This window comes from Gigantopelta aegis, chromosome 6 (assembly GCF_016097555.1).
Source record: "Gigantopelta aegis isolate Gae_Host chromosome 6, Gae_host_genome, whole genome shotgun sequence".
Lineage (NCBI taxonomy): Eukaryota > Metazoa > Mollusca > Gastropoda > Neomphalida > Peltospiridae > Gigantopelta > Gigantopelta aegis.
Window position 1 is genome coordinate 35,916,045 of NC_054704.1, and position 24,224 is coordinate 35,940,268.

Here is a 24,224-nt window from a genome sequence, read left to right on the forward strand (position 1 = left end):
GAGCCCGGATGGCAGAAAGGGCATCTATCATAAAGACAACCTGTTAGCAGTTTTCCTCTCTGGTGCTGATGATGTTGGCAGCATGAATGAGAGCCTCAACCGCTGCAGCATAGTTTGTGCAGAGTTTCCCTGTAGGAAAATGTGCCTCCTGTCCAGGCAGTCATCTTGGATTTCGAATCGGCCCGAAAAGTAACAACACTTGGTTAAGCCCATGAGACGGACGACGGACGTTGCGCCATACCACAATCTCACATGGTTAATGATAATGGTACATTAAAATCCTTACCCATATTGATTTCTGAATGTGACAGTTTTAATCTTGTATGACTTTGCTATTTGCTATGGGGGGGGGGGGGGGGGGGGGGGATTTAGCTCAGTCGGTTGCGGCGTTCACCTCGGGTGCTTGGGTCCAATTATCTAATCCCTTCGATGGATCTATTCTCTGAATGTTTTTTTCCCGTCCCAACCAGTGCCACACGACTGGTATATCAAAAGCCGTGGTATGTGCTGTCATATCTGTGGGAAAAGAGCATTTAAAAGATCCATTGCTGCTAGTGGAAATATGTAGCTGCCAGGTTTCCTATTTTTTATTAAAAACATTTTATCGCATATAAAGCATATTATATTCAAAAGGATTGGGCAAAGTTATCAAACTTTGTTATTTGTACAAAGCTAAGCTAAAGACGCAATCGCTCGGGGTTTAAAGACTTTTATACCGACATTTATTATCTTGCTCTGAATGAGAAAAGACATTAACACATTTACGCAATCCACCTGCCAAGTCTGACAATAAACGGACACAAATCGTTTAATCAACAGTAACACAAACCGAATGAAAAATAACAAAGTGGCTTATTTTGTTTCAACAACTGTTGACCTTGTATTTCTTATTCACCTGCCTTCCAAGCCTTAAAGACGCGAGGGCAAACCTAATACGCAAATGTAATGTAGAATTGAAAAAAACATAATAATACAATTTGAAGACCCCCCAAAATCCCCCAACAAAAAACTCCAAACAAGCATAAAACCAAACAAAACGAATGCAGGTATAAGATTGCCCAAGTTGATCACCACTGTCTAATGACATTGGATACCCGAGCAGTAGACGGTGCATTACATCCTTAGACGATGGACACAACTTCATCCATATTTCTCAAATATCACTCTCTTGCTATCAATATCCGACTCTTAATCTTCATGTCAAAATATTTTAAAGACCCCCATCTCCTTTCAACCTCTTCTAACTGTAGTCTTTAGTGTGCCCATGCTATTGCACAACTCTCTGAAGTCACCCATGGGAACAGCCTCTAATAACTATGCATGTACCAGCATACACATGGGTTCTGTTGGTAATAAATATGGACTGCATGAACTTTAACAGGATGATAGGATGACATTTAGAAAGTACCGAGATTTGGTCTAGTGCTACCTTCTAACATTGTTCAGATACAGAAGCAAGCACCTACTATGTCATCTTACTTAATGGCATGGAGCTATCTCACGGGGTCAAAGTTCGTGGAGCTTCCAACTTTAAAGCACCAAAGACCGACATACCTGCCTATTGTGGAATGTGTGACAGAACTTGTGATAAAGTGTGGTTTTATCGGCACGGCAAATTCATATGATGTTATTTGAACCTGTATCGGAGACCTGCTACTATTGTGCTTGAAATATGTGTAGGTTGCTACTAAAATCAGTGCCACACTTTTAGTGCGTAACTATGGTAGTCAAAGACAACTACGGTATGTTATATCCGAAAGTACTAATTTAGGCTATTTGATACCTCACAGTAACAAACTCGCCCAGTCCTGCTTTTGTTCATACCTAATCCGCATTTTTTTTTAGTAAATGTGTGTACATGTATGTGTTTTTAACGTATGGCACTTCATATTTTGGTGCGCGTTGTTCAAATTGCGTAACCCTAAATTTTGGTTTTGTTTGAAATCGGCGACCAAAATGTGAATTGACCTCTGTATTCATGGTTTCTATATAATGTTGACTTGAAGGCTGCATGTGACAACTTTAGCTACATATTATGTCACTTAGTGAGGTTTGATGTGATTGCATACACTCAAAAGCACTGAATACAAACCAAAGTACTATAAGTATGCCCATCGCCAACTCTGATGGGTAAAGCCGCAAGAGCCCATTTTTGTAGGAGGGCAGGCCAATTTTTGCCCGAATTCAACAAAAATGTCCGAATCTGGATGACAACATTTATTCGTATTAGCAATACTGCCAAACAGCTAAATAGGGTTGCAAACGAATCACTATATATGCATTTTTACAAATAATATTGTATGTAGAATAATGGAAATATATGGTGAAAAGATTTCAGGTCAGCTAATTTTCACGAATTTCTCTATCGTTTTTGCCAAAATTTGATGATTTGCTCCAGCACTGGGGGGGGGGGGGGGAGGGGGGAAGGGAGCTGTCCCCCCACCCACCGCCCCTGTCTCATACGCTTATGTAAGAGATGAATAGATAGGTCTAATGGTATTTATTTTAATTTTAATACGTAAATTAATTAAAATCAAAATTATTACATAGATAATTTTTAAAAACAAATGCTATTTATAACATGTTTCACCGTCATGAATTAATTTAGCAAATATTCTAAACTTCTTTATGGCCTATTACCCCCGCGGTCTGTACCTGTCGTCAAAAACAATTTGGTTTCGTCTCGGTCTACTGCACAGACTGTCATCAAAAAACAGATAAAACGGGTGACCTCATTCATGTCAGTTTACCAGACAGCCATTATTTAATATCCTCATACATTTTTATAGATATCTTATATACCTGCATACTTAAGTTCAGTGTGTGTGAAAATATTAAATATAAATTATATCTATGCGGCCTACTACTAATTTTCTATTTTAAATGCAGTATTACAGGGTCGGGTGCAGAATGTTTGTACGGACGGGGGTGTAATCTTTAGAAATGGCATCTAGTGTAGTGAGGGATGGGTTAAAAATGGCATCTACAATATTCATGCATTATGTATGGCAATAGCCCCAAACTAACACAAAGCCGAGGAATGCATTACATGTCCTCCATTGTATTCATTTGCTACACACTGGAATTTTTTTGGGACATTTGGAAATCTGAGGGGTTTGTGTACACCCCTAATACCCTCCCCTGGATCCGCGCCTAGTGTTAGTTTTCATAACTCGTAGACCTACGTTTTAACGAAAACTAAATGTAAAGTATACATCCTTTTCTGATAGAGTGAGGAGAAGGAGGAGGAGGAGGAGGAGGAGGAGGGGGAGAAGGAGAAGAAGGAGAAGAAGAAGAAGAAGGAGAAGAAGAAGAAGAAGAAGAAGAAGGGGTGCACTCGGAGATATGTCCATCAAAATAATAATAGTGGATATACAGGAAAATTCGGCTATGTATTCAACGTAATAAAACAAATTTTAAAAATATAAAATAATTTACCTACGACTATTTTACAAAATTCAGTTATTAAAAGCAGTCAAATATTTCACATTAATTAACTACTTCAGTTTGCCCTCTCCACAACACAAAATTGGTAGCAAAGCAACTCAACTAAAAATAACAACAACACAAACAAAAACATAAAACAATTAAAAAATAAAATAAAATAAAAATAATAAATACAAACAATAAAAAAGAAACAAAAAAAACAACAAAAACTCCCAAAAAAAGAAGAAAAAGAAAAGAAAAAAAAGAGAAAAAAAAAGAGAAGATATTTAAAGTCAAATAAACAAGCAATAAAGTAAATAAAAATAAATAAATAGAACTACGTTACCAAAACAAGATATCCTCAAGCATCATCATGACACGGTAAACACGAATGCAGCAGAAGTGCCACAAACAAGCGCAGCTGCACCTTTCACGGAGACGCGTGCAATGACCAGTACCAGTAGGTAGGTTTGATCACCGACTGATACCTCGAGACATTTTGTTACTCGTATCACCTAGAGACAATGCCCTCCAAGAAAACGGTGGGCTGGCCACAAACGGTTACGTTTCCACACCCGATATCTAGAGGCGAGACGACGCTGGAATGTCAGCCATACACGAAAAAACACCTACGCTGGCTTCCTATACCTCAAACACAAACAGCAAATATGGATTGATAGTGAAAAAAAGAAGACAAAAACCGGCGTGCCCTAGACCTCATAGAGACATGAATGCACGGGTCAGATCGCTGTATGAATCCCAGGGTCTCATCCATTTCAGTGTATGCGTTTAGGCCAGCACAATAGGCCCACGTTTTTATGGATTTCATAATAGGCGGTACGTGCGATCTAGAGGACGGCAACAGCGGTAATTGGGTAGGCCCGCGGAGTTTGCTTTGCGTGATTGCCTCAAAGACACAAACACCCGACCCGAAAATTCTGGACTTATTAATACTATGGGGATTGTACATAAAACAACAAACTGAAATATACATGTCTATTACTTTTGTTTTGTTGATGTCACTAAACTGCGGGTTATTAATTTTGTTAGTTACATGAAAAACAAAAGTGCTAGAAATATATGTGGGTGTTACTTTTTCATTGTCGTCCAGATTGTGTTGGTCACTTTGACACAGTCGGAGACTCAGAGTGCACGCACACTGGATGATTGAATGAATGGATGTTTAACGACACTCCAGTACGAAAAATGCATCGGCTATTGGGTGTTAAACTACGGTAAATGTAAATATTACATGTACGCACACGGGAGTCATCATGACGGAAATTAATGAACCATTCAGTTAACTATTTAGCTGTCAAAACCACTAACACCTAACCACTAACTCCCTGTTCAGGACACGCGGCCCAGATAGCTGAAGTTTGTGTGCTCAGGACAGCGTGCTTGAACTTCAATTGGATTTATGCACGAAAATAACTAAACATAATACATACGGCCGATAAGCACAACCAAAACCAGTTCCATTAAGGAAGGAATTTAACGACGCACTCAACACATTTTATTTACGGTTATATGGCGTCAGACATATGGTTAAGGACCACACAGATACTGAAGGAGGAAACCCGCTGTCGCCACTTCATGGGCTACTCTTTCGATTGGCAGCAAGGGATCTTTTATATGCACCATCCCATAAACATACCACGGGCTTTGATATACCAGTCGTGGTGCACTGGCTGGAGCGAGAAATAGCCCAATGGGCCCACCGACGGGGTTCGATCCCAGACCGACCGCGCATCAAGTGAGCGCTGTACCATTGGGCTACGTCCCGCCACTAGTTGCATTAAGATGCCAATAGTAGATGATATAGTGATGAGAGGACTGCCTTATTTCAGGTAATTAATTTTTAAAATGACATAATAATTATTTATTAGTTTAATTTTATTTCATTATGCAAAATCTCACCTACAATTAGTGGTGATCATATTATGACAAATTCTAAGATACGATATAAAGAAGGCGAACGTTTTATATTGTGATGAGACATGCGCCAAAAGTGCACAAAACACTATTTAGATTTCTAGTTCTACCAGAGCTTGAAGTTGGGTCAACGTTATCTAAAATGAGCAAAATGTCATGGTTGGTAATATGGTGTAGTAGTAATTGCATAATCGTCATTCTTTTCTGGTGCAGTTATGAAACACCTTAATGTTACTTTATTAAAATATTATTAAATTATTCTCTTTTTCAACACATCATATTGAATCTTGCGATATAAAACACCATACCGATTCTGTCTTACACAGAGATACAGTTATAAATGTGCTGTCTTTATCGCTTAGATTCTCACAATAAAGCATTCCAGCATTCATTTACCGCTGATGCCCGAAACCTTAGTGGTATAGGGGCATGTTAAACGGTACTCTCTTACCACTGCACGTGGCTGGTGTGCATATGCAAGATGATCCACAAAATCGTGGAGTTTATGGTCCGTGAAGAACAAGATACGCATGTAACACTCCTTGCTTACTATACACTGAACGGAGGTCAATGAAGGCACGGTTAGGTAAACATGTTGCTTGTGTTATTTGAAAGAAATAATTCGTAATTCGTCATGTATGCATATATTATTGTAAAAGAGCAATATTCATTTCAGTGGCAGGACATCCGTTTTATCTGTTCAAAGAACCTAAGAGCCACCCAAGGATCCATCCTAGTCGCTGTGAGAATGCTATTTTTATTGTTCCAACAGCAAGCCCCATTCCCCCAACAAAAAAGACCCACCAAAACACAAAACAACAACAAAAACAAAAAGTACCCACACACACAACAAAAAAACCCTAACAACCCTACATAAAACACACACACACACACACACACACACACACACACACCAAATATCTGACATCCAGTAGCCGATGATTAATAAATCATTGTGCTCTAGTGGTGACCGTGTTGTTAAACAAAACAAACTTTCATTATATTAATGCTGCATTTCCGGTGACATTTAATGTTTTGGGAGAGCGGTACCCATTCCAGCAACCTCCTATCGGATCCGCACCTTACTAAGCTGCTGCAATTGTCAGTGACGTCCTTGCGTTTACAAATATCTAAATAATGTTGCACCACCTTGCCCTCAGGTGGACTATTATTATTATATTATACATTAACATCACAATGAATCGGCTCCGTTTTAAATGCGAACATAAAAATTGCATGTCATTTATGGTATCTTTTGATCAAACACCTGTATAGTAAGTCAAGGAAACTGCTTTCTGCTGCCATAGTTGCTGTATTTCCAGTTGAGTTTACGTATCAGGCGATAAGGGGTCATCAAATAAAAAGTATACGATTATTTTCCTACCAAACCTTTGACCGACTTTGCGAATTCATCACAAACTACTGAACCATTATTTTCGTGTTTTTGTGGGGGTTTTACTTATTCGTAGAACCATTATTTTTCTTTGCTTGCTTTTTTTTAAATATAGTATACAAACAATGTAAAAGAAAAAGAAACCCACACCTTTATTCGACTTTCTAGTATTGAAGGCAATGACCCAATACAGCCTATTTGATGCTAACATTATCTGGTTTATTGACGAAACGGCCATTTAAAAATTGCCCTGTTGCGATTCGCATTTGCCTGAGTAAGTCATGCGGCCGACAACTTACAAAAGAAGCGCCACTTACCATCATAACAGAATACCGAAACAAACTTAACATTGTTAGCATCCTTCATTATCTTCGAACTAAAGCGAAGCCAGCAGACAATAGATGATTGTTGCTGACTTTATGCCATATAAAATTTATTTCTTAGGATTAATATGCCATCATTTTGTTCTTCCAGTTATTAAGCTTTTAATTTATAAAGAGCAAAAAGTGAATTTTGCATAAGGCAAAAGGTGGAAGCATATAACTATAATTATCTGTTACCAGTATTACTAAAGATCGGTCGCAGACCAGGCTACTTAGTGCGACGGATGACACTGCTAAATATTTGGAATTATAAAGGCTTTCTTGGGCACATACAATTGAGCTTTTTATTATTATAATACTGAGAAGGGCGAAAAGTTAAAGTTTATTATATTTAGTGACACCACTACAGCACATTGATTTATTACTCATCGGCTATTGGATGTCAAGAAGAATTTTGTTTTGCTTAACGACACAACTAGAACACATTGATTTATTAATCATCGGCTACTGAATGTCAAGCATTTGGTAATTTTGACATATAGTCTTACAGAAGAAACTCGCTACATTATTTTCCATTAATAGCAAGGGATCTTTTACATGCACCATCCCAGACAGGATAACACACACCACGGACTTTGATATACCAGTCGTGGTGCATTGGCTGGGCCCACCAACGGGGATTGAACTGACTGCACATCAAACAAACGCTTACCACTGGGCTACGGCTCACCCCCGAGAAGGGCAAAACGAATGCGCGCGTGTGTAGGAGGGTACCTTCTGTTGCACCCTTCCCGGGCCCTGTATTAAGCTTAAGGTTGTTTATGAAAATTAAATCAACGGACTCAAATGGAAATATTTTCAAAACCTCAAACCATCATTTTTAATAGAAATTTCAAGGACACTGCATTAATTTGATTAAATATCCCCCCACCCTTACAACGACTCCCATCCAACCCTCCAATTTTTCAAAAGTCACATGATCGATACCTCTAGCTGATGGCACCATAAACCGTCCTCTGAATAATGAGTTAATAATTATTCACAAGTGAATTGACAATCAGGTCAGACACTGTAGCAGCAGGAATCGATATAAAACATTAAACATTTATCGGTCAACACTTGACGTGTCTAAAGCGTTTAATCTAAATCAGTCTAGTAAACACCCAGTTTGCCGTTCAACCAATACCCGACATGTCGAAAAAAAATTAAAATCCACAGGCTTCGCTAAAACACTATATTGGTTAGAGTTACATGTTTCGCAATATAGATATTACACTGATATCTCAAAACCACACCCCAGCCAATGTTCCAGTGGTCGAAGGGTAGGAGTACATTAGCGTGCATTAACCTCCCCAGAAACATCCACTCAACCAATATGTTGCATTTCCCTCATTAACCCCCCCCTCAACCCCCCCCCAAAAAATAAAACCCCAACAACAACAAAAACCAAAAAACACACAGAAAACAAACCTTTAACACTGGCGTAATGATAGGGTAGAAAGAAATGATCACCATGACTCCAAAAACCCTGGCAAATTATAAATGACGGTATATGTTACCCCATAACAGAACACACCCATACCCACCACCCCTATCCAAAATTCTTCCTATGCACGTGTAGAGGAAAAATACATTGAAGCACGAAATCACTTTTTTAATTTACTAAAAACGTGTAGTTTAAAGACATAAAACAGGTATGCACACACTATATACAGGCTATAACGATGTTGTCAGTTAAGGGATGGTATATATAAACAGTACTGAGTACATAGAATACACAATTGCACGAGTCTCCCCTGGGTTGTCATGCCACGACCAGAAGCGGTCAGGTCCTTTTAAGGGCCCTATGGGCAACCTAGGGAGACACCCAGCGTCAAAAAGGTCTATAATTAACGAGCTACTCTCGATTCACTAATACCAAAACCTATATTAGCTCGGCCATTTACCTTCCGACCGACCGTTCAAAATTGCGCCAAATTTCCTCAATCAAAATTGCGCACCACTTTCTCTTTGGCATTAACGGCTCCATTCAAAATTCCATAGCACCACCACCCCCATCCGCCTCCATCGGTCTGCTGGTGCTCCCTTGTACCTGTCAATGCAGGCGGTCCCTCCTCTCCCCTCCCCCCACCTTTCCTGTCATGGGCGGAGGAGCCGGCCAAGGCTTGTGCTTGTTCTAAACGTGCACGTAAAACCCTATGACCTGACCTGACATAGAATAACAGTGTTTATCAATTGCAAATGAGTAGGTTACATTCATATAAATACACTTCGTTTTCACATGTGATCAGTTTTCTATTTGGTTGCGTTAACAAGACATATTTTTAACAATTATGTTTGTATAAGAAACATATTAAACAAGTGTCTAGTACAGTAAACCCAGAATGGTGGACCATCGCAAAAAGAAGTAAAAATAGCGGAAACTATGTAAAAGCCTAGGGCATTAAAAGTGCTTCCTGGAAAACGGATGGGTAAACACGACCACCCTTTAGTGATCATGTTACAAAATAATAGTGCATTGGGCAGTTCTGTTTTTAACAGCTTTAATTTATGATAGCCAATAGAAACATCACAAAATATATAACTATTTTAATAATAAAGATTTATTATTGTATGACAATGAAGAAATATAATCAGTTTAATATTAAAGGGTCGTGTCTATAGGAATCGACCGTCAAGTAAGCAATGTGTTTTTCTTGTACGTGTTTCGAGCATGCAGCAAAAACATAGGACTCGGTTACCAATATATAGGTGGGGTTTTTAGTTGTTGTTTTTTCTTATCAAGATATTTATGGTTACTAGTATTTGTTGTTGTTTTTTAAAGAAAAAATGTACTTTGGATATCAGAGAGCATAATGTTGCATAATTATGGTTTTTGATATGCCAGTCGTGAAGCACTGAAAACAACCAGAGGTTCAATTTAGAAAAGAAAAAATCCTACACTCGTTTGCACAAAAGGTGAAATATAAATAAGAAATATTCAACTTCTTTTACTGTTTTAAAAACAGCATGCCATTCGAAAATTACTAGAGTAACTTTGTTTGTTTCCCTTTTCTTAGTGGTGGCCACAAGGCTCGCTTCGGTCGTATTCATCTAGCGATCTGGCAAACGGTAACAAGAAATTATTGTTTGTCATCCAGAATACAACGTAAGATGCTTGTTTATTTTTATGAACACGATGGTGATGGGTAAAAAAAAAAAAAAATACTAATAATAATTTTTTTAAAAGGGTGCATTATTATAGGGTTTTCCTTGGTTAAATAATTAAACAATAACGGTACTTCGAAAAAAAAATTCCAGCAAATTTGTATCCCCCTTGGTGTGTGTGTGTGTGTGTGTGTGTGTGTGTGTGTGTGTGTGTATGAGAGAGAGAGAGAGAGAGAGTGTGCGTTTGCATGTATGTGTATGTAGCGGGGGAGGGAGGGGTGCGGATCCTGCCTCCGGCTCTACGTGGGGGCGAGACGTAGCCCAGTGGTAAAGCGCTCGCTTGATGCGCGGTCGGTTTGGGATGGGCCCATTGGGCTATTTCTTGCTCCAGCCAGTACACCACGACTGGCACATCAAAGGCCGTGGTATGTGCTATCTTGTCTATGGGATGGTGCATATAAAAGATTCCTTGCTGCTAATCGAAAAGAGTAGCCCATGAGGTGGCGACAGCGGGTTTCCTCTCTCAATATCTGTGTGGTCCTTAACCATGTCTGACGCCATATAACCGTAAATAAAATGTGTTGAGTGTGCGTCGTTAAATAAAACATTTCCTTCCTTTCTTCCGGCTATACGTGTCCTCTATAACCCAAGACAAGCACTCCGTGCTGAATTTATCAACTAACAATTAGCTATTGTGTTATATTTCTTTTTCAGACAAACCTCTTGTTTTTTTGCACCAGTAATCAAATGACGGCGATAACAAAAACATTAAGCCAACATGCATTGACAGGGTAAAGCGATATACCTGGAATGTGAGTGGGTAAAGACACCTACCCTTTTGATGTGTTGATGTGACGTCAGATACAACACAGACCAACGAAAACCCGGCTTACCACCTTTTTGTTAGTGATAGCCCGGGGTTAAATGCTCTCCATAACCGTACGTTGATGTGATGACGCGCAATGCCACATGGGACGTCAGCGACTTTGGTTATAACACAAGCGGCGATCACAGATAATATTGTGCCTAGCTTGGGGTCTTAACACTGAATTCAAGGAGCGGGGTGTACGGAATATTATTATTATAACAAATAAATTAATGGGTCATTCAATGTGACCCGTTCTGGAATAGACCAAAAGAATGTGCCAGCAGACAATAAAAAGAAAAAAGAAAAAAAAAAAAGCCATCCATCCGTGCTCAATGCTATGTTAATATTTCCATTTCGTACTTAAGTTCATTGAAGTCTAAGTACGCCCTGCGGCAATTAATATATAGTTGTTTTACGTGCGTTACATTAGACAAGGAAGCTCTAAGTGTTAGCCAAAACAAAGAACACACCTTTGACTTCTTGTTAAGAGTATAAACCCATCCTCTGGGGGGGGGGGGGGGGGGGGGGGGAGAGAGAGATGCTGTAATTTAAAAAGAAAAGGGTTTGTATAAAGAATCGTTGGCAGTTGTTGATAATTTTAACGTTTTATTTTCATGTTCATAATAATAGGATACTTTTTGTTTCTAATTTCTGGACATTTGATATTTGCATTTCCGTCATTTGGTTGTTTCGTGTATTTGATGGATGCATTAAAAGATGAATAATGAGGAATGAATGGATGAATGGATAGATGGGATAGGATAGGATAGGATAGGATAGGATAGGATAAGATAGGATAGGATAGAGTGGATGGATGGATAGGTGAGTAGATGGATGCTAGATAGATGAATGAATGAATGTTTTCAATCATGAACATTTTCTGCTGTTTTACACGATTATAACAATTATTTTCTCAGCTATCCAGAACTACACACGTCACACTTTCGTAACAGTGTACACAGCCTGTTAACATGTTGATTTTTACAGACGGGTACATGTATTGTATTGTTATCCCTACAGCCCCAGGTGACCGCTCTCGGCGATACCTCACGGGAGGGTTATGTAAGAATTGGCCCCAGGTGTTCGGCGCTTGCATCTCGCCGATCCGCCCAACACAAAACCAATTCGGGTCCCGTTATCTCGCCTGGGAAAAACATAAACGGCGAAAGGAATACCCGGGGTGCCCGTCAGTGCGAGATAGTTGAATCCTTCATTTACGCGACAATGGCGTAATGGACCCCCCCCCCCCTCCCCCACCTCCTTAGTTGTATGAATGTCCAGTGAATCTGGTAATTATCGCGATGGTGTATCTTTTCCCATAACTAACATAGTTTGATACACGATAACGTCATTCTAGTGTGTCCCTGGTTTTCTTTTCTTTCTCTGTCACATTATAATGTGATGAATGAGAAACTGCCAAGATGACTTGCATTATGTAAAGAAAGAAAAGGTAATAAGTTTTAAAACATTATTGTATATATTAGGTGACACAAATAAAACATTAGAACATGCAAACAGCATCCGTTTAGATGTAATACAGCATTCCAAGCATTACATGAAAGTAGTATTTTTTTTATACATTAAATACACACGCACACACACACACACACACACACACACACACACACACACAGACAGACAGACAGACAGAGAGAGAGAGAGAGAGAGAGAGAGAGAGAGAGAGAGAGAGAGAGAGAGAGAGAGAGAGAGAGAGAGAGAGAGAGAGACTGGCACCGATAACAGGCAGATAGACACAACTGTTGATCTACCGACGAAAACAGACAGACAGAAATGAATGCAGGTAAGTAACTACGACAGATACACAAACTGACAAATTAAAGGGACATTCCTGAGTTTGCTGCATTGTTAGATATTTCCGACTAATAAAATATTTCAACGATTAAACTTACATATTAAATATATTTTCTTGTTTAGAATATCAGTGTCTGTATATTCAATGTGTTTCTGGTCGTCTTAATATTTGTAAGGAGCCCAAACTGGATTTTGTCTTCAAATATTTTCGTACGTACGAAAAAATATATTTTAGGAAATAAAATGAAATTTAACCTAGTGCTATTAGAACGATCAGAAACACATTTAGTATACAGCCACTAATATTTTATGTAGAAAAATATATATGATATTTAATTACAATCGCTAAAAAGTCTTTGTTCGTCGATAAAATCTTTAAAATTGCAGCACTCAGAAATGTCCCTTTAAATCGTGGATTGATAGCACTAACTGCATACATCTTCGACACATTTTGTTTTATTAAATGCTGTATAAAGTAAAGACGTCAGACATTATACACGTTGACAGAATGTATACCAACCAACACGGCTGCCGTTTGAAAACAAACCGATATGTCAGGGTCTCCGCTCTCTCTGTCACCTGTTATTACCTCCAACAAGTTACACGCGCTTTGTTTCTAGGCATTAAAGAAGACTGTCGGAAATACGTACATAAAACACACAGTGACATTAATGGGAGTACGACAGTTGTGATAATGGCAAATATCGCCGTCTGGGACACAGCTGAACGCGTGGAAGAATATTGAATTATTACACACGTGGAATGTAGAACCATAGTGCAGGCACTTTTGTTTACTAACTTCAGATATATGTAGTTTTATAAACCACATGACGTTGTTCAAAAGCGGAATACACTTCAAATTAGTACTCGTTCTTTCAAGTGTATTTGCGAGACTCGGTCTGTAAAACATTTTTGAATCAACATGATTATATATATACATGTACATGTACATTGGAAACAATTTACCAAGCCTGTTTTTTTTTTTTTTTTAAACACACGTGTTTAAGCATTTTAAGACATAAACAGGCTTTGTAAATTCGACCCAATATGTACATGTAGTAAGAAAATAGACACAAAGTAGGTCTTGATTCGTAATACGTTAATAATCATAGTCTACAATTTAAGCAATACTGTAAAATGCACGTTGTTTTCTATAAAATACATTATATTTAATATTAAAGATACGTTGTTTTCCTAAAACAATTTTTACTTTCACTTTATCTTTTTATTCTACTACGACCAGATAGAAAGGCAGGGCAACCCACCACATGTGCAACACTTGCTTATTAGGAGCAAGGGATTTCTTACATGCACTATCCCAGGCAGAAATACTCCATTTACTTAAATGAGAAATAATTGTATGTAGTGATGGGAATTGATCCCATAACCCTCAAAGTGCCAAGCACTTTCCCAAACGGAAAAGAAAATACTACGACATTTGGCAATAATAAACTTTCTTAAATGAGAAATAATTGTATGTAGTGATGGGAGTTGATCCCATAACCCTCAGAACGTTAAGCTGACACGTTATCACCGAGCTACATGCTATTTTAAAACGAAAGGTAGTTATGCACTTACGGTGATCTTAGTGCTAAGATCGCTTCGTAAAACGGGGTACAAGCCCGTTATACTAAACGCACACCCCAGCTATCTGGACAGATGGTCTGCGGTTAGTGAGAAAGACGTGAATGTGTTACGGTTAGCCTACCACCTAAACACAAAACCGTGCATTCTTAGAGAGACAGAAACAGATATATATATATATATATATATATATATGAGGGGGAAAGAGAGGGTGGGGGCAGGAGAGTTTTGGTCATACACCAACCCAATAAGCCGTTAAAACTCACTTCGGATTGGAGCTTGTACCAACCAACCTTTAGCACTACACACTTCACTGACGAAGGTTTCGTGGTTTGGTACAGATGACATTGTATTTACTATACGGACCAATGTGTACAAAACGATGCTGACGCCAACTCTCTGAAATCTGACTTGTCTGTCGCTTGAAAGGTTTTGGCAGCTACCTGTACGTGAATATGTCGACAATAAGGCCATTGTCCAGCCAGTAAATAGCAAACTTGTTCTATACGTGTAGTTTGTCACTATGATCCACCAAGCATAAAGTGTGATACGAATTATGAAGGCGCTACAGGAATCATGTGGTCTTGTTTTGTTCTGATTCACGATGCGTTAGAAGCCATGATGGCATGGGACATCAAACAGTGTCCGCGGTAAAGAAATGGCAATGAAATAGTGCGGCTTTTGTGTCAAGATTTTCTTCTTTTTATTATTGTTATTGTTGATACTGATGGTTGTAGCTTTCGCTCCTATTAAACTGTCATTGACATGACAAAAACGTGCGAATTTGCTGAACACCGCCTTGGGGTTTGTTTATTTGGAAATTACTTTTTTTTTTTTTTTTTTTTTTTTTTAAAGAAAAAATAACAGTAATGGCATTAATGTTTCTCATTTCATGCGGGAAGAAAAGAAACGAGCAAATGAAAAGCCAGAATGAATGAAAGAAAAACAAATAACAGAATGGACAGAATGGAAAGGAATGGAATGGAAAGAAAATAAAGGAAAGGGAAAGAAATGGGAGGGAAAGAAATGGAAAGAAAAGGAAAGGAATGGAAGGAAGGTGAAAGGTATAGAAATGGAATGGAATAAAAAACAGAAAAGAAAGGAATGGAATGGAAAGGATAGAACAGGAAAAGAAAGGAAAGGAAAGGAATGGAAGGAAATGGAAAGGAATGGAACCTAAAGAAAAGGAATTGAATGGAAAGGAATGGAAGGGAAAGGAATGCGAAGTAAAGGAAACTAAAGGAAAGGAAAATAATGGAATGGAAAGGAATGGAATGGGTGGTGAAGGGAGTAAGGACAGGAGGGATTACTGACAATAAACCACTGGACGAATGGCAGGAAAACAAAGAAACAGTAAAATTAAAACATATTTCAACCACCTGGTACTTTAAAAACGTTGCTTTCACGTAGCTTTATCTATTATTGATTGCACTTATGCTGTTAAAATGTTGTTATTGAGGGGTAGGGGTGGATGTAATAGAATTAGACGCTTTGGAAACAAAACAAAAAAAACATTGATCACAGAAATGTATCGAGTTCCCATGGGTTGTAACCATTGTAGCAATATGCGATCTCTCATTGTTTCCGCCCTCGCGGGTAATAAAATTATACGTATCTACACGACGTAGTTTAAAACCCAACTACTCCCTTAGATAGTTGAGTATTAGCTTTTGTCATTCATAAGGAACACAAAAATTAATATCAATAGTGGCGATTAGTCATGTTTGTAAATTGCATATTACTCCTACCATTAAAGTGATTCGCATGTTTGTCAATGTTTTTCAATAGCGAATATTTGCCGCTATACAAATCTGTGCATTGCAGTATATTCCGATATTTGGACACGGCATGTATGAAAATACAAATGCGAAAAATTACAATCGTACATGACTAACAAATCGTGACGGCTTCGTTAATGTTCTTCGTTCGACAATTCTGCTCATATGATATTTATGGCGTATACAACACCAACAAAAACTAGGAAAGCACGAAATAAATCACAAAAAAGCAATGACTTAGTAACCGATGTAATACATATATTATGCGTACATGTAATAAAGAAGGCGTTGAATTTTTTTTTTAAACTCGATACATTATAGGCGTTTAAAAATGATAACAGTAGGCATGTCGGGAGTCAACAAAAACAGAAATTCTGTAAAACAAAATAACCCTGGCAAATTAGGCCATTTATTTTTTAATGGAGATTGAGTAAAAAAAAAATGCATTCCTAATTTTTATTTGTCATTATTGAAATGTTTATAGATATGCGGTATGATAAAAGGTATTGTATTGATTTTTAAAAATACTTTACTCTGAATGTGTTGGAAATGAAGTTAACAATAGTTTTGTTTAATGACACCACTAGAGCACATTGGGTTTTTTAATCATCGTTTATTGGATGTCAAACATTTTGGCAATTCCGACATGTAATCTTCAGAGAAAACCCGCTACATGTTCACAATAGCAGTAAGGGGTCTTTTATATGCACTTTCTCACAGACAAGACAGCACATACCACAGCTTTTGCTATTCCAGTCGTGGGGCACTGGTTGGAACTGGAGAAAAACACATTCAGAAAATGGATCCGCGGAGACTCGATTCCTCGACCCAAGTAGGCGACCGCCTTAAAGATTGAGCTACCCCCCCCCCCCCCCAATGTTGGAAAATATGCTGTCATATTACCAAATTGTAAAACATTTTGGTGTATTTTTCTTTCCATTGTGAAATATTATATTATAGTCTGTTCAATTTTCAGATTATACGTATACACATATATCATTGTCCTCTGTAATAAATTATGTATAATAACTAGGAAAAACCTGTGCTTAATCCAATACCCATATGTCAAACACCTGATAATGATAGCTTACATTGTACCGAGGCGTCGGTAAAAGCACTCTTTTTATTTTTAATTATATGCATGCCGCATAGAAGCATCATAGATTTGTATCTGATGGCAATAAGAAGCACTTAGGATCACTACCCGTCACGGAGGAGAATAAAAAAGAAGACAGAAATCCGGTAACCTAGAGCTCGGGGCTGAACGAGGAAAACCATGCAGACGTTGTTTTAAAATGATTTATCTTCCAACACACAGAAGGCGCACTGCCCAGGGCACGTACTTGAACACTTAAACAAAACCAAGAATCCTGAAATATGTAAATGCCCCCGAGGGACGCTATTCCGTAAGTAAAACGAAGCTATTAAAATCACTAAAAAAACAGACGGTTAGGAAACACCAACGTTTACGTTACTTTATAATGAAGCACATAATGCTTAGAAACCTTTGAGAAAAAGGTCTTGCAATTATGTGGGTATTAAAATGAAAGAAATGTTAATGTTTTAATATGCAAGCACCCTGAAATATGTAAACGCCTTCGAGGGTCGTTATTCCGTAAGTGAAACGAAGCTCGTTAAATCACTCCAAAAAAAGATGTTAGAAAAGACATTGACATTGGTTTATAAATGAAGCAAATAATGCGCACGAACATTACAGAAACGGTCTTGCATTTCTGTAGGTTTTAAAATTTAACTTTAAAAAAAACACAATTAATATGCATATTGGGTGCATTAGGTTTATAACCTATACAACTTTGTTAACATTATTTTATTAAATTTTTTTAATGTAAATAAAAACTTTCTTAATAAATTACCATCAAACTGCATAGGTTAGATGTTCTATTTACAAAGGGGTGTAAGCAGCTAATAGATCGGTCAAGGTAAAGCTACTGCACGTGTAGTTTGTAGCAACGGCATACCGATCACATGTAACAATATAGATACAACTGCAACCCTTAGCTGTTCCAGCGTTTTGTCTTCCTCCCTGCATAGAACGTTTTGAAAAATATATTTAAGAGACAGCGGTGAATATGTTTTGTCCTGGACGGAAGAACCGACTGGGGCCGGTACTTGTGCCCAGGACACACGTGCGCTACAACAGCCTGCGCTGAATGTGCATGTTAAACAATTTCCCATTCCCAATGTGCTTTGTTTTAGACTCTCTCTAGGAAACCCCTACGAGAAGTAAGTTGTATTGTAAAGTAAGCTACATTCATTAACGTGACAGTTATATGCACTTCATTGTGTAATTAAAATATCCTGTTACTTATATACTTAAAAATAGTTATATGCACTTCATTGTGTAATTAAAACATCCTGTTACTTATATACTTACAAATAGTTATATGCACTTCATTGTGTAATTAAAATATCCTGTTACTTATATACTGACAAATGATGCATCAATTCAATTCGGGGCGGGATCTAGCTCAGTTGGTTGAGTGCTCGCTTGAGGTGCTTGCGTCGCAGGATCGAACCACCTCGGTGGATCCATTCAGCTGATTGGGTCATCCCCCCCCCCACCACCATTCTAATCAGTGCACCACAACTCGATAAAGGCCGTGGTATATGTTTTCCTGTCTATGGGGAAGTGCATATAAAAGATCCCTTACTACATTAGGAAAAATGTAGCGGGTTTCCTCTGATGACTACGAGTCATAATTACCAAATGTTTGACATCCAATAGCAGATGATTAATAAATCAATGTGCTCCAGTGGTTTCGTTAAACTAAACAACTTTTCTTTAAATTTTGTATTTAAAATATCCTGTTACATATGCATATACTGACAAATGATGCATCAGTTCAACTGAAAGTCATGAGTTTGGTTTTATTTAATCACTAAACGCGTGTGTCTTAGTATACGTAGACGTCGGAAACGGGGGAGGGGGGGGGGGGGGGGGGGGGACTGGCTCTGAAACTGGGGGGCCACAATATGCACAGTATGAATTCGCATTTAATAAGTGCCCCCCACCCAGATGCTACCATCTTCCGACGCCTATGGTATAAGTACGAAGATACGAAATATTTACATGCCCACCTTTCCACCACATGATGGCAGAAGTCTAAGAACCAATTCTACATAAAATTATATTTAACAAAGGTCTAGATCTAAGTTTCCATTTAAAGAATAAAAGGCGTAGGTTGGAGGTGTTTACAGAATTCATGCACGACCAAACTGGCAGATAAACAGCTAATACGATGCGACATAAATGAACAGCTACATGCATACTAATAAACCTGGAATTGCAGGTGGTAAACTGAGAAATATAGATACAGAAAACTGACAAAGGTGAGACACACAAGACACATACACTTAGCCTTATGAATAAAACACCAGACACGCTGTTTTAAATAATATATGTGATGCAGCTAGGCGTCATGTCATATTTCAACAACATGATGGAGTGTATGTTTACCAGTGACGCAGAAAACAGCCAGAAAAACACATATCTGGGTGGGTGGAACAGACAACGGATATTGGTACTGTTGTAACGACAAATCTTGCTAGCACAAATGGGAAAAACAATTATTAACCACAAAACGACAGACAGCCATGATATCTGGGGTGTGTGCCCAGGACAGGACCGTAATGGGATATAAGTACAAAAATAAGTAGAAATTAAATTAAATCACAGTGATAGGTGCGATGGCTCATAGGATCAAACCGGACCAGTAAACCCACGGGCATTCTGTTAACGGTTCCCTATCACCATTCCTCTGGGCACAACGTCCGATGTTACCCGTTCCTGAGTCCAGTGGTGGCTGTGTCATTTCTAGGTAGTACTTAATGTCTGATGTGGGCCATTTCATATACGGTAACATCCAATAGCCGATGATAAATAAATCAATGTGCTCCGGGGGTGTTTGTTTATTTGTTTTGTTTAACGACACCACTAGAGCACATTCATTTATTAATCCTCGGCTATTGGATGTAAAACATTTAGTAATTTTGAAATATAGTCTTAGAGAGGAAACCCGCTACATTTTTTCATTAGTACAATTTTATATGCACCATCCCACAGACAGGATAGCACATACCACGACATTTTATATACCAGCCGTGATACACTGGCTGAAATGAGAAATAGCCCAACGGGCCAACCGACGGAGATTGAACCCAGACCCACTGCGCATCAGGCGAGCGTTTTTACCATTGTGCTACGTCCCGCCCCTGCTCTAGTGGTGTCGTTAAACAAAAGAAACTTCAACTTTCCTTTTTGTCCCGTCTAGAACACTGTAATTTAGTGATTATTCTTAGGCCAAGAGCTGATGGACAATCTCTAGACATTTCAAAATGATTTACAATAAACACAGTGCTCGAGGCGAGACAAAAAGAGAGAGAGAGAGAGACAGAGAGAGAGAGAGACTCTTGTAAGAAATGTCCTACTTGTGGATAATCGAAAACGGTAACATGAGTGACAGTATGACTTTTCTAGACCAAGTGTCATCATTTTGTGTTTGTGTTTGACACGTAGTGGCCTGCAGATTAAACAATGTACTAAGATAACACTGATCAAACATCGCTTTGAACTCGCATAAAAAAACAAACAGCTGTCATTTCCCAAGAAGTTATACAACAAGCTCTTTGCCACTATGTAGCCTTGCTTTTCATAAGGGTGGGGAGAGTAGCAATAGGACGTCGAGACATAGCAGACAAGACAAGATATTGGTTTTAACGATGGATGTTTCCATTAAAATATACATGTAGAGGGCACGTCACACTTTGCCTCTTCAAAAAAGTAGCTAGTGATCTTTTATATACAATTTATCCATGGGCCATGATGTATTGAGTAACTTTATTTACGTGCCTGTATCCATTAACGGGGCAGGATTTAGCTCGCTCGGTTGAGTGCTCGCTCGCTTGAGGTGTTTTGTTTGCATCGCAGGATCGAACCATCTCGGTAGATCCATTCAACTGATGTGGGGTTTTTTCTGGTTCTAACCAGTGGACAACAACTGATCAAAGCCGTGGTGTGTGCATTCCTGTCTGTAGGAAAATGAATATAAAGATCCCTTGCATGAGAAATGTAGCGGGTTTCCTCTCTAAGACTGTCAGAGTTACCAAATGTTTGTAATCCAATAGACGATGATTGATTAGTCAATGTGCTCTAGTGGTATCGTTAAACAAAACAAACTTTAAAGCAAACTTTAATATCCATTAGAGGTTCACGGACGTCCACCCAACACCCAGTCTCCGGCGTGGTCAGTGGATGGGCGTGGGACAGAACCCAACACCCAGTCTCCGGCGTGGTCAGTGGATGGGCGTGGGACAGAACCCAACACCCAGTCTCCGGCGTGGTCAGTGGATGGGCGTGGGACAGAACCCAACACCCAGTCTCCGGCGTGGTCAGTGGATGGGAGTGGGACAGAACCCAACACCCAGTCTCCGGCGTGGCCAGTGGATGGGCGTGGCACAGAACCCAACACCCAGTCTCCGGCGTGGGCGTGGGACAGAACCCAACACCCAGTCTCCGGCGTGGTCAGTGGATGGGCGTGGGACAGAACCCAACACCCAGTCTCCGGCGTGGTCAGTGGATGGGAGTGGGACAGAACCCAACACCCAGTCTCCGGCGTGGCCAGTGGATGGGCGTGGCACAGAACCCAACACCCAGTCTCCGGCGTGGTCAGTGGATGGGCGTGGGACAGAACCCAACACCCAGTCTCCGGCGTGGTCAGTGGATGGGCGCGGAGGTGGAGTAGGGTGGAATTCAGAGTCCATCGATGTGAATCGATCACGCGAGCCACCGTACCTCTACCTGTATTTCTATATTTTTATATATATCGTGATTATATATGTATGTATTTATGTTGATACATTTTTTTAAAACTTAAAGCAAATAAAGAACTAGTTAGGGCTCTACGACCCCACCAGCCTAGGTGTGAACTGAATAGTATTTTAGTACATACCCGGTGAACTCGCAAAATGATACCTTGGAAATGATTTCCCTTCATTCAACAAGGACACAATATTATCAAAACTCCGTATCAAATACAAGTCGTTTATAATGCGTCGTTTGGGTCAAGCCCCGACATAACCCCCATATCAGAGATTGCATCTTTCCCCCGAGACCACCATTAACGTGTCACACGCATGCTATAGAACGAACAAAGCTTACCCTATACTAGAGTACAGCGAAGCCTATTCAAACGGACATGTATGTCAGATAAAGAAATGTTTTATTTAACGACGCACTCAACACATTTTATTTACGGTTATATAGCGTCAGACAAATGGTTAAGGACCACACAGATATTGAGAGAGGAAACCCGCTGTCGCCACTTCATGGCCTACTCTTTTCGATTAGCAGCAAGGGATCTTTTATATGCACCATCCCACAGACAGGGTAGTACATACCACGGCCTTTAATATACCAGTCGTGGTGCACTGGCTGGAACGAAAAATAGCCCAATGGGCCCACCGACGGGGATCGATCCCAGATCGACCACTAGGCTACGTCCCGCCCCTGTATGTTAGATAGTCACCTCTCGAGACACATCGCCATATTATTGCCGTAAATCGTGTGATATAGGACACATTAACCTCTAATAACTAATCGGCTTTAGAAACCAGGTTTTCATATTCCTTTCGGTTTAAACAATATTTATTTCGCAAATAAAAAACGACCGTTTGGGATTGGCCAACAAGCAAATACTTATAGTAAGGCCTCTCCATAAATTTACCCCTCCCACTAAAATTAAAAAATAATAATAAAATAAACCAAACCAAACCAAACAAATATATAAACGATAAATAAAAATAAAACAACAACAACAATCCTCTCCCCCCCCCCCCCCCCCCCCATATTTTGTAAATCATGACGTCAGAAACAATAGCATTAAAAATAGTTTCATCATGCTTAACAAGGACAGACAGAATGAAAAAAAGTAAAGTGACATGGGCCGGGGATTAGGGGGCGAGAGACATGTACCCCACCCATCCACTGACCCATTTCACTTTCCCTTGTATTCTACTCACACGGCTGGAAATGCTGTATTTTAACACCTGAAATTCGAAAAAAAACATTTCATGGTAGAATGCCCCCAGTTCTCCCCAACAGATCCAGACCCTCAACTCTCAAATACATGTGCATGCTTTTTCATTCCCCAGACCCAAAGAGCCCTCCACTTTCAAATACATTCCCCAGACCCAAAGAGCCCTCCACTTTCAAATACATGTGCATGTTTTTTCATTCCCCAGACCCAAAGAGCCCTCCACTTTCAAATACATTCCGCGGGCCCTGAATGGAAAAAGAAAAAGAAAAACAAAGAAAAACAAAGAATAAAGAAAACAAAGAAAACAACAAAACAACAAGAAACAAAGAAAAAAAGAAAGAAAGAGGATCAAATCGTTTAAATGATGAACGGTTAATCCGTTTAGAGGCTATTCCACACAGGTTGAACTATATGCAAACTCGTCGTCACTGGCAACCGTCATCAAGATATTTGACGTCTTGTTTATTTATCGATCGAATGAATGGCAGAAAATTAGATTGTTTTCAAAACAAAGGACGTCCGACCTGATCGGGTTCACAGCACACGGTATATGTGTGTCGAGGCAACTATCAGAAGTCTTAAAATGCCTCTAGTGTTGGTGGAATTAAAACACATCCAAACGCACGGAGCGTGTTTACATACAACAATACCGTACACGTAAATCTATCACACAATCTCGTGGATTTACTTAGCTCTAAAAGAAAACCAATAGCAGTCGAAAACAGTTTGTAAATAAATCAGAAATAAATGTACTTTCAAATCATCTGATAGAGCCTTTATGTTCTAGACGGAATCTTGCACGAAGTCCGGATGTGGGCCAAGGTAAACAAAGTTAAGGATAGTTTTGTTTAACGACACCACTAGATGACCACTAGATGACATTGATTACTAGTAATTAATCAT

General features: G+C 39.2%; 1 protein-coding gene across 3 annotated transcripts in view; it reads right to left on the minus strand.

The window, feature by feature from the left end:
* LOC121373863 (grainyhead-like protein 1 homolog) overlaps positions 1-24,224 on the minus strand; it is a 77,642-nt gene that overhangs the window by 40,538 nt on the left and 12,880 nt on the right. Inside the window, exon 1 of one of the 3 annotated variants that reach the window (XM_041500638.1) lies at positions 3,773-4,367. The exons of the other annotated variants lie outside the window; for them this stretch is intronic. Coding sequence (XP_041356572.1) covers positions 3,773-3,801 — 29 coding nt within the window. The 5' untranslated portion in view covers positions 3,802-4,367. Of the gene's footprint in view, positions 1-3,772; positions 4,368-24,224 lie in introns of those variants that run through there. 3 annotated transcript variants of the gene reach the window in all.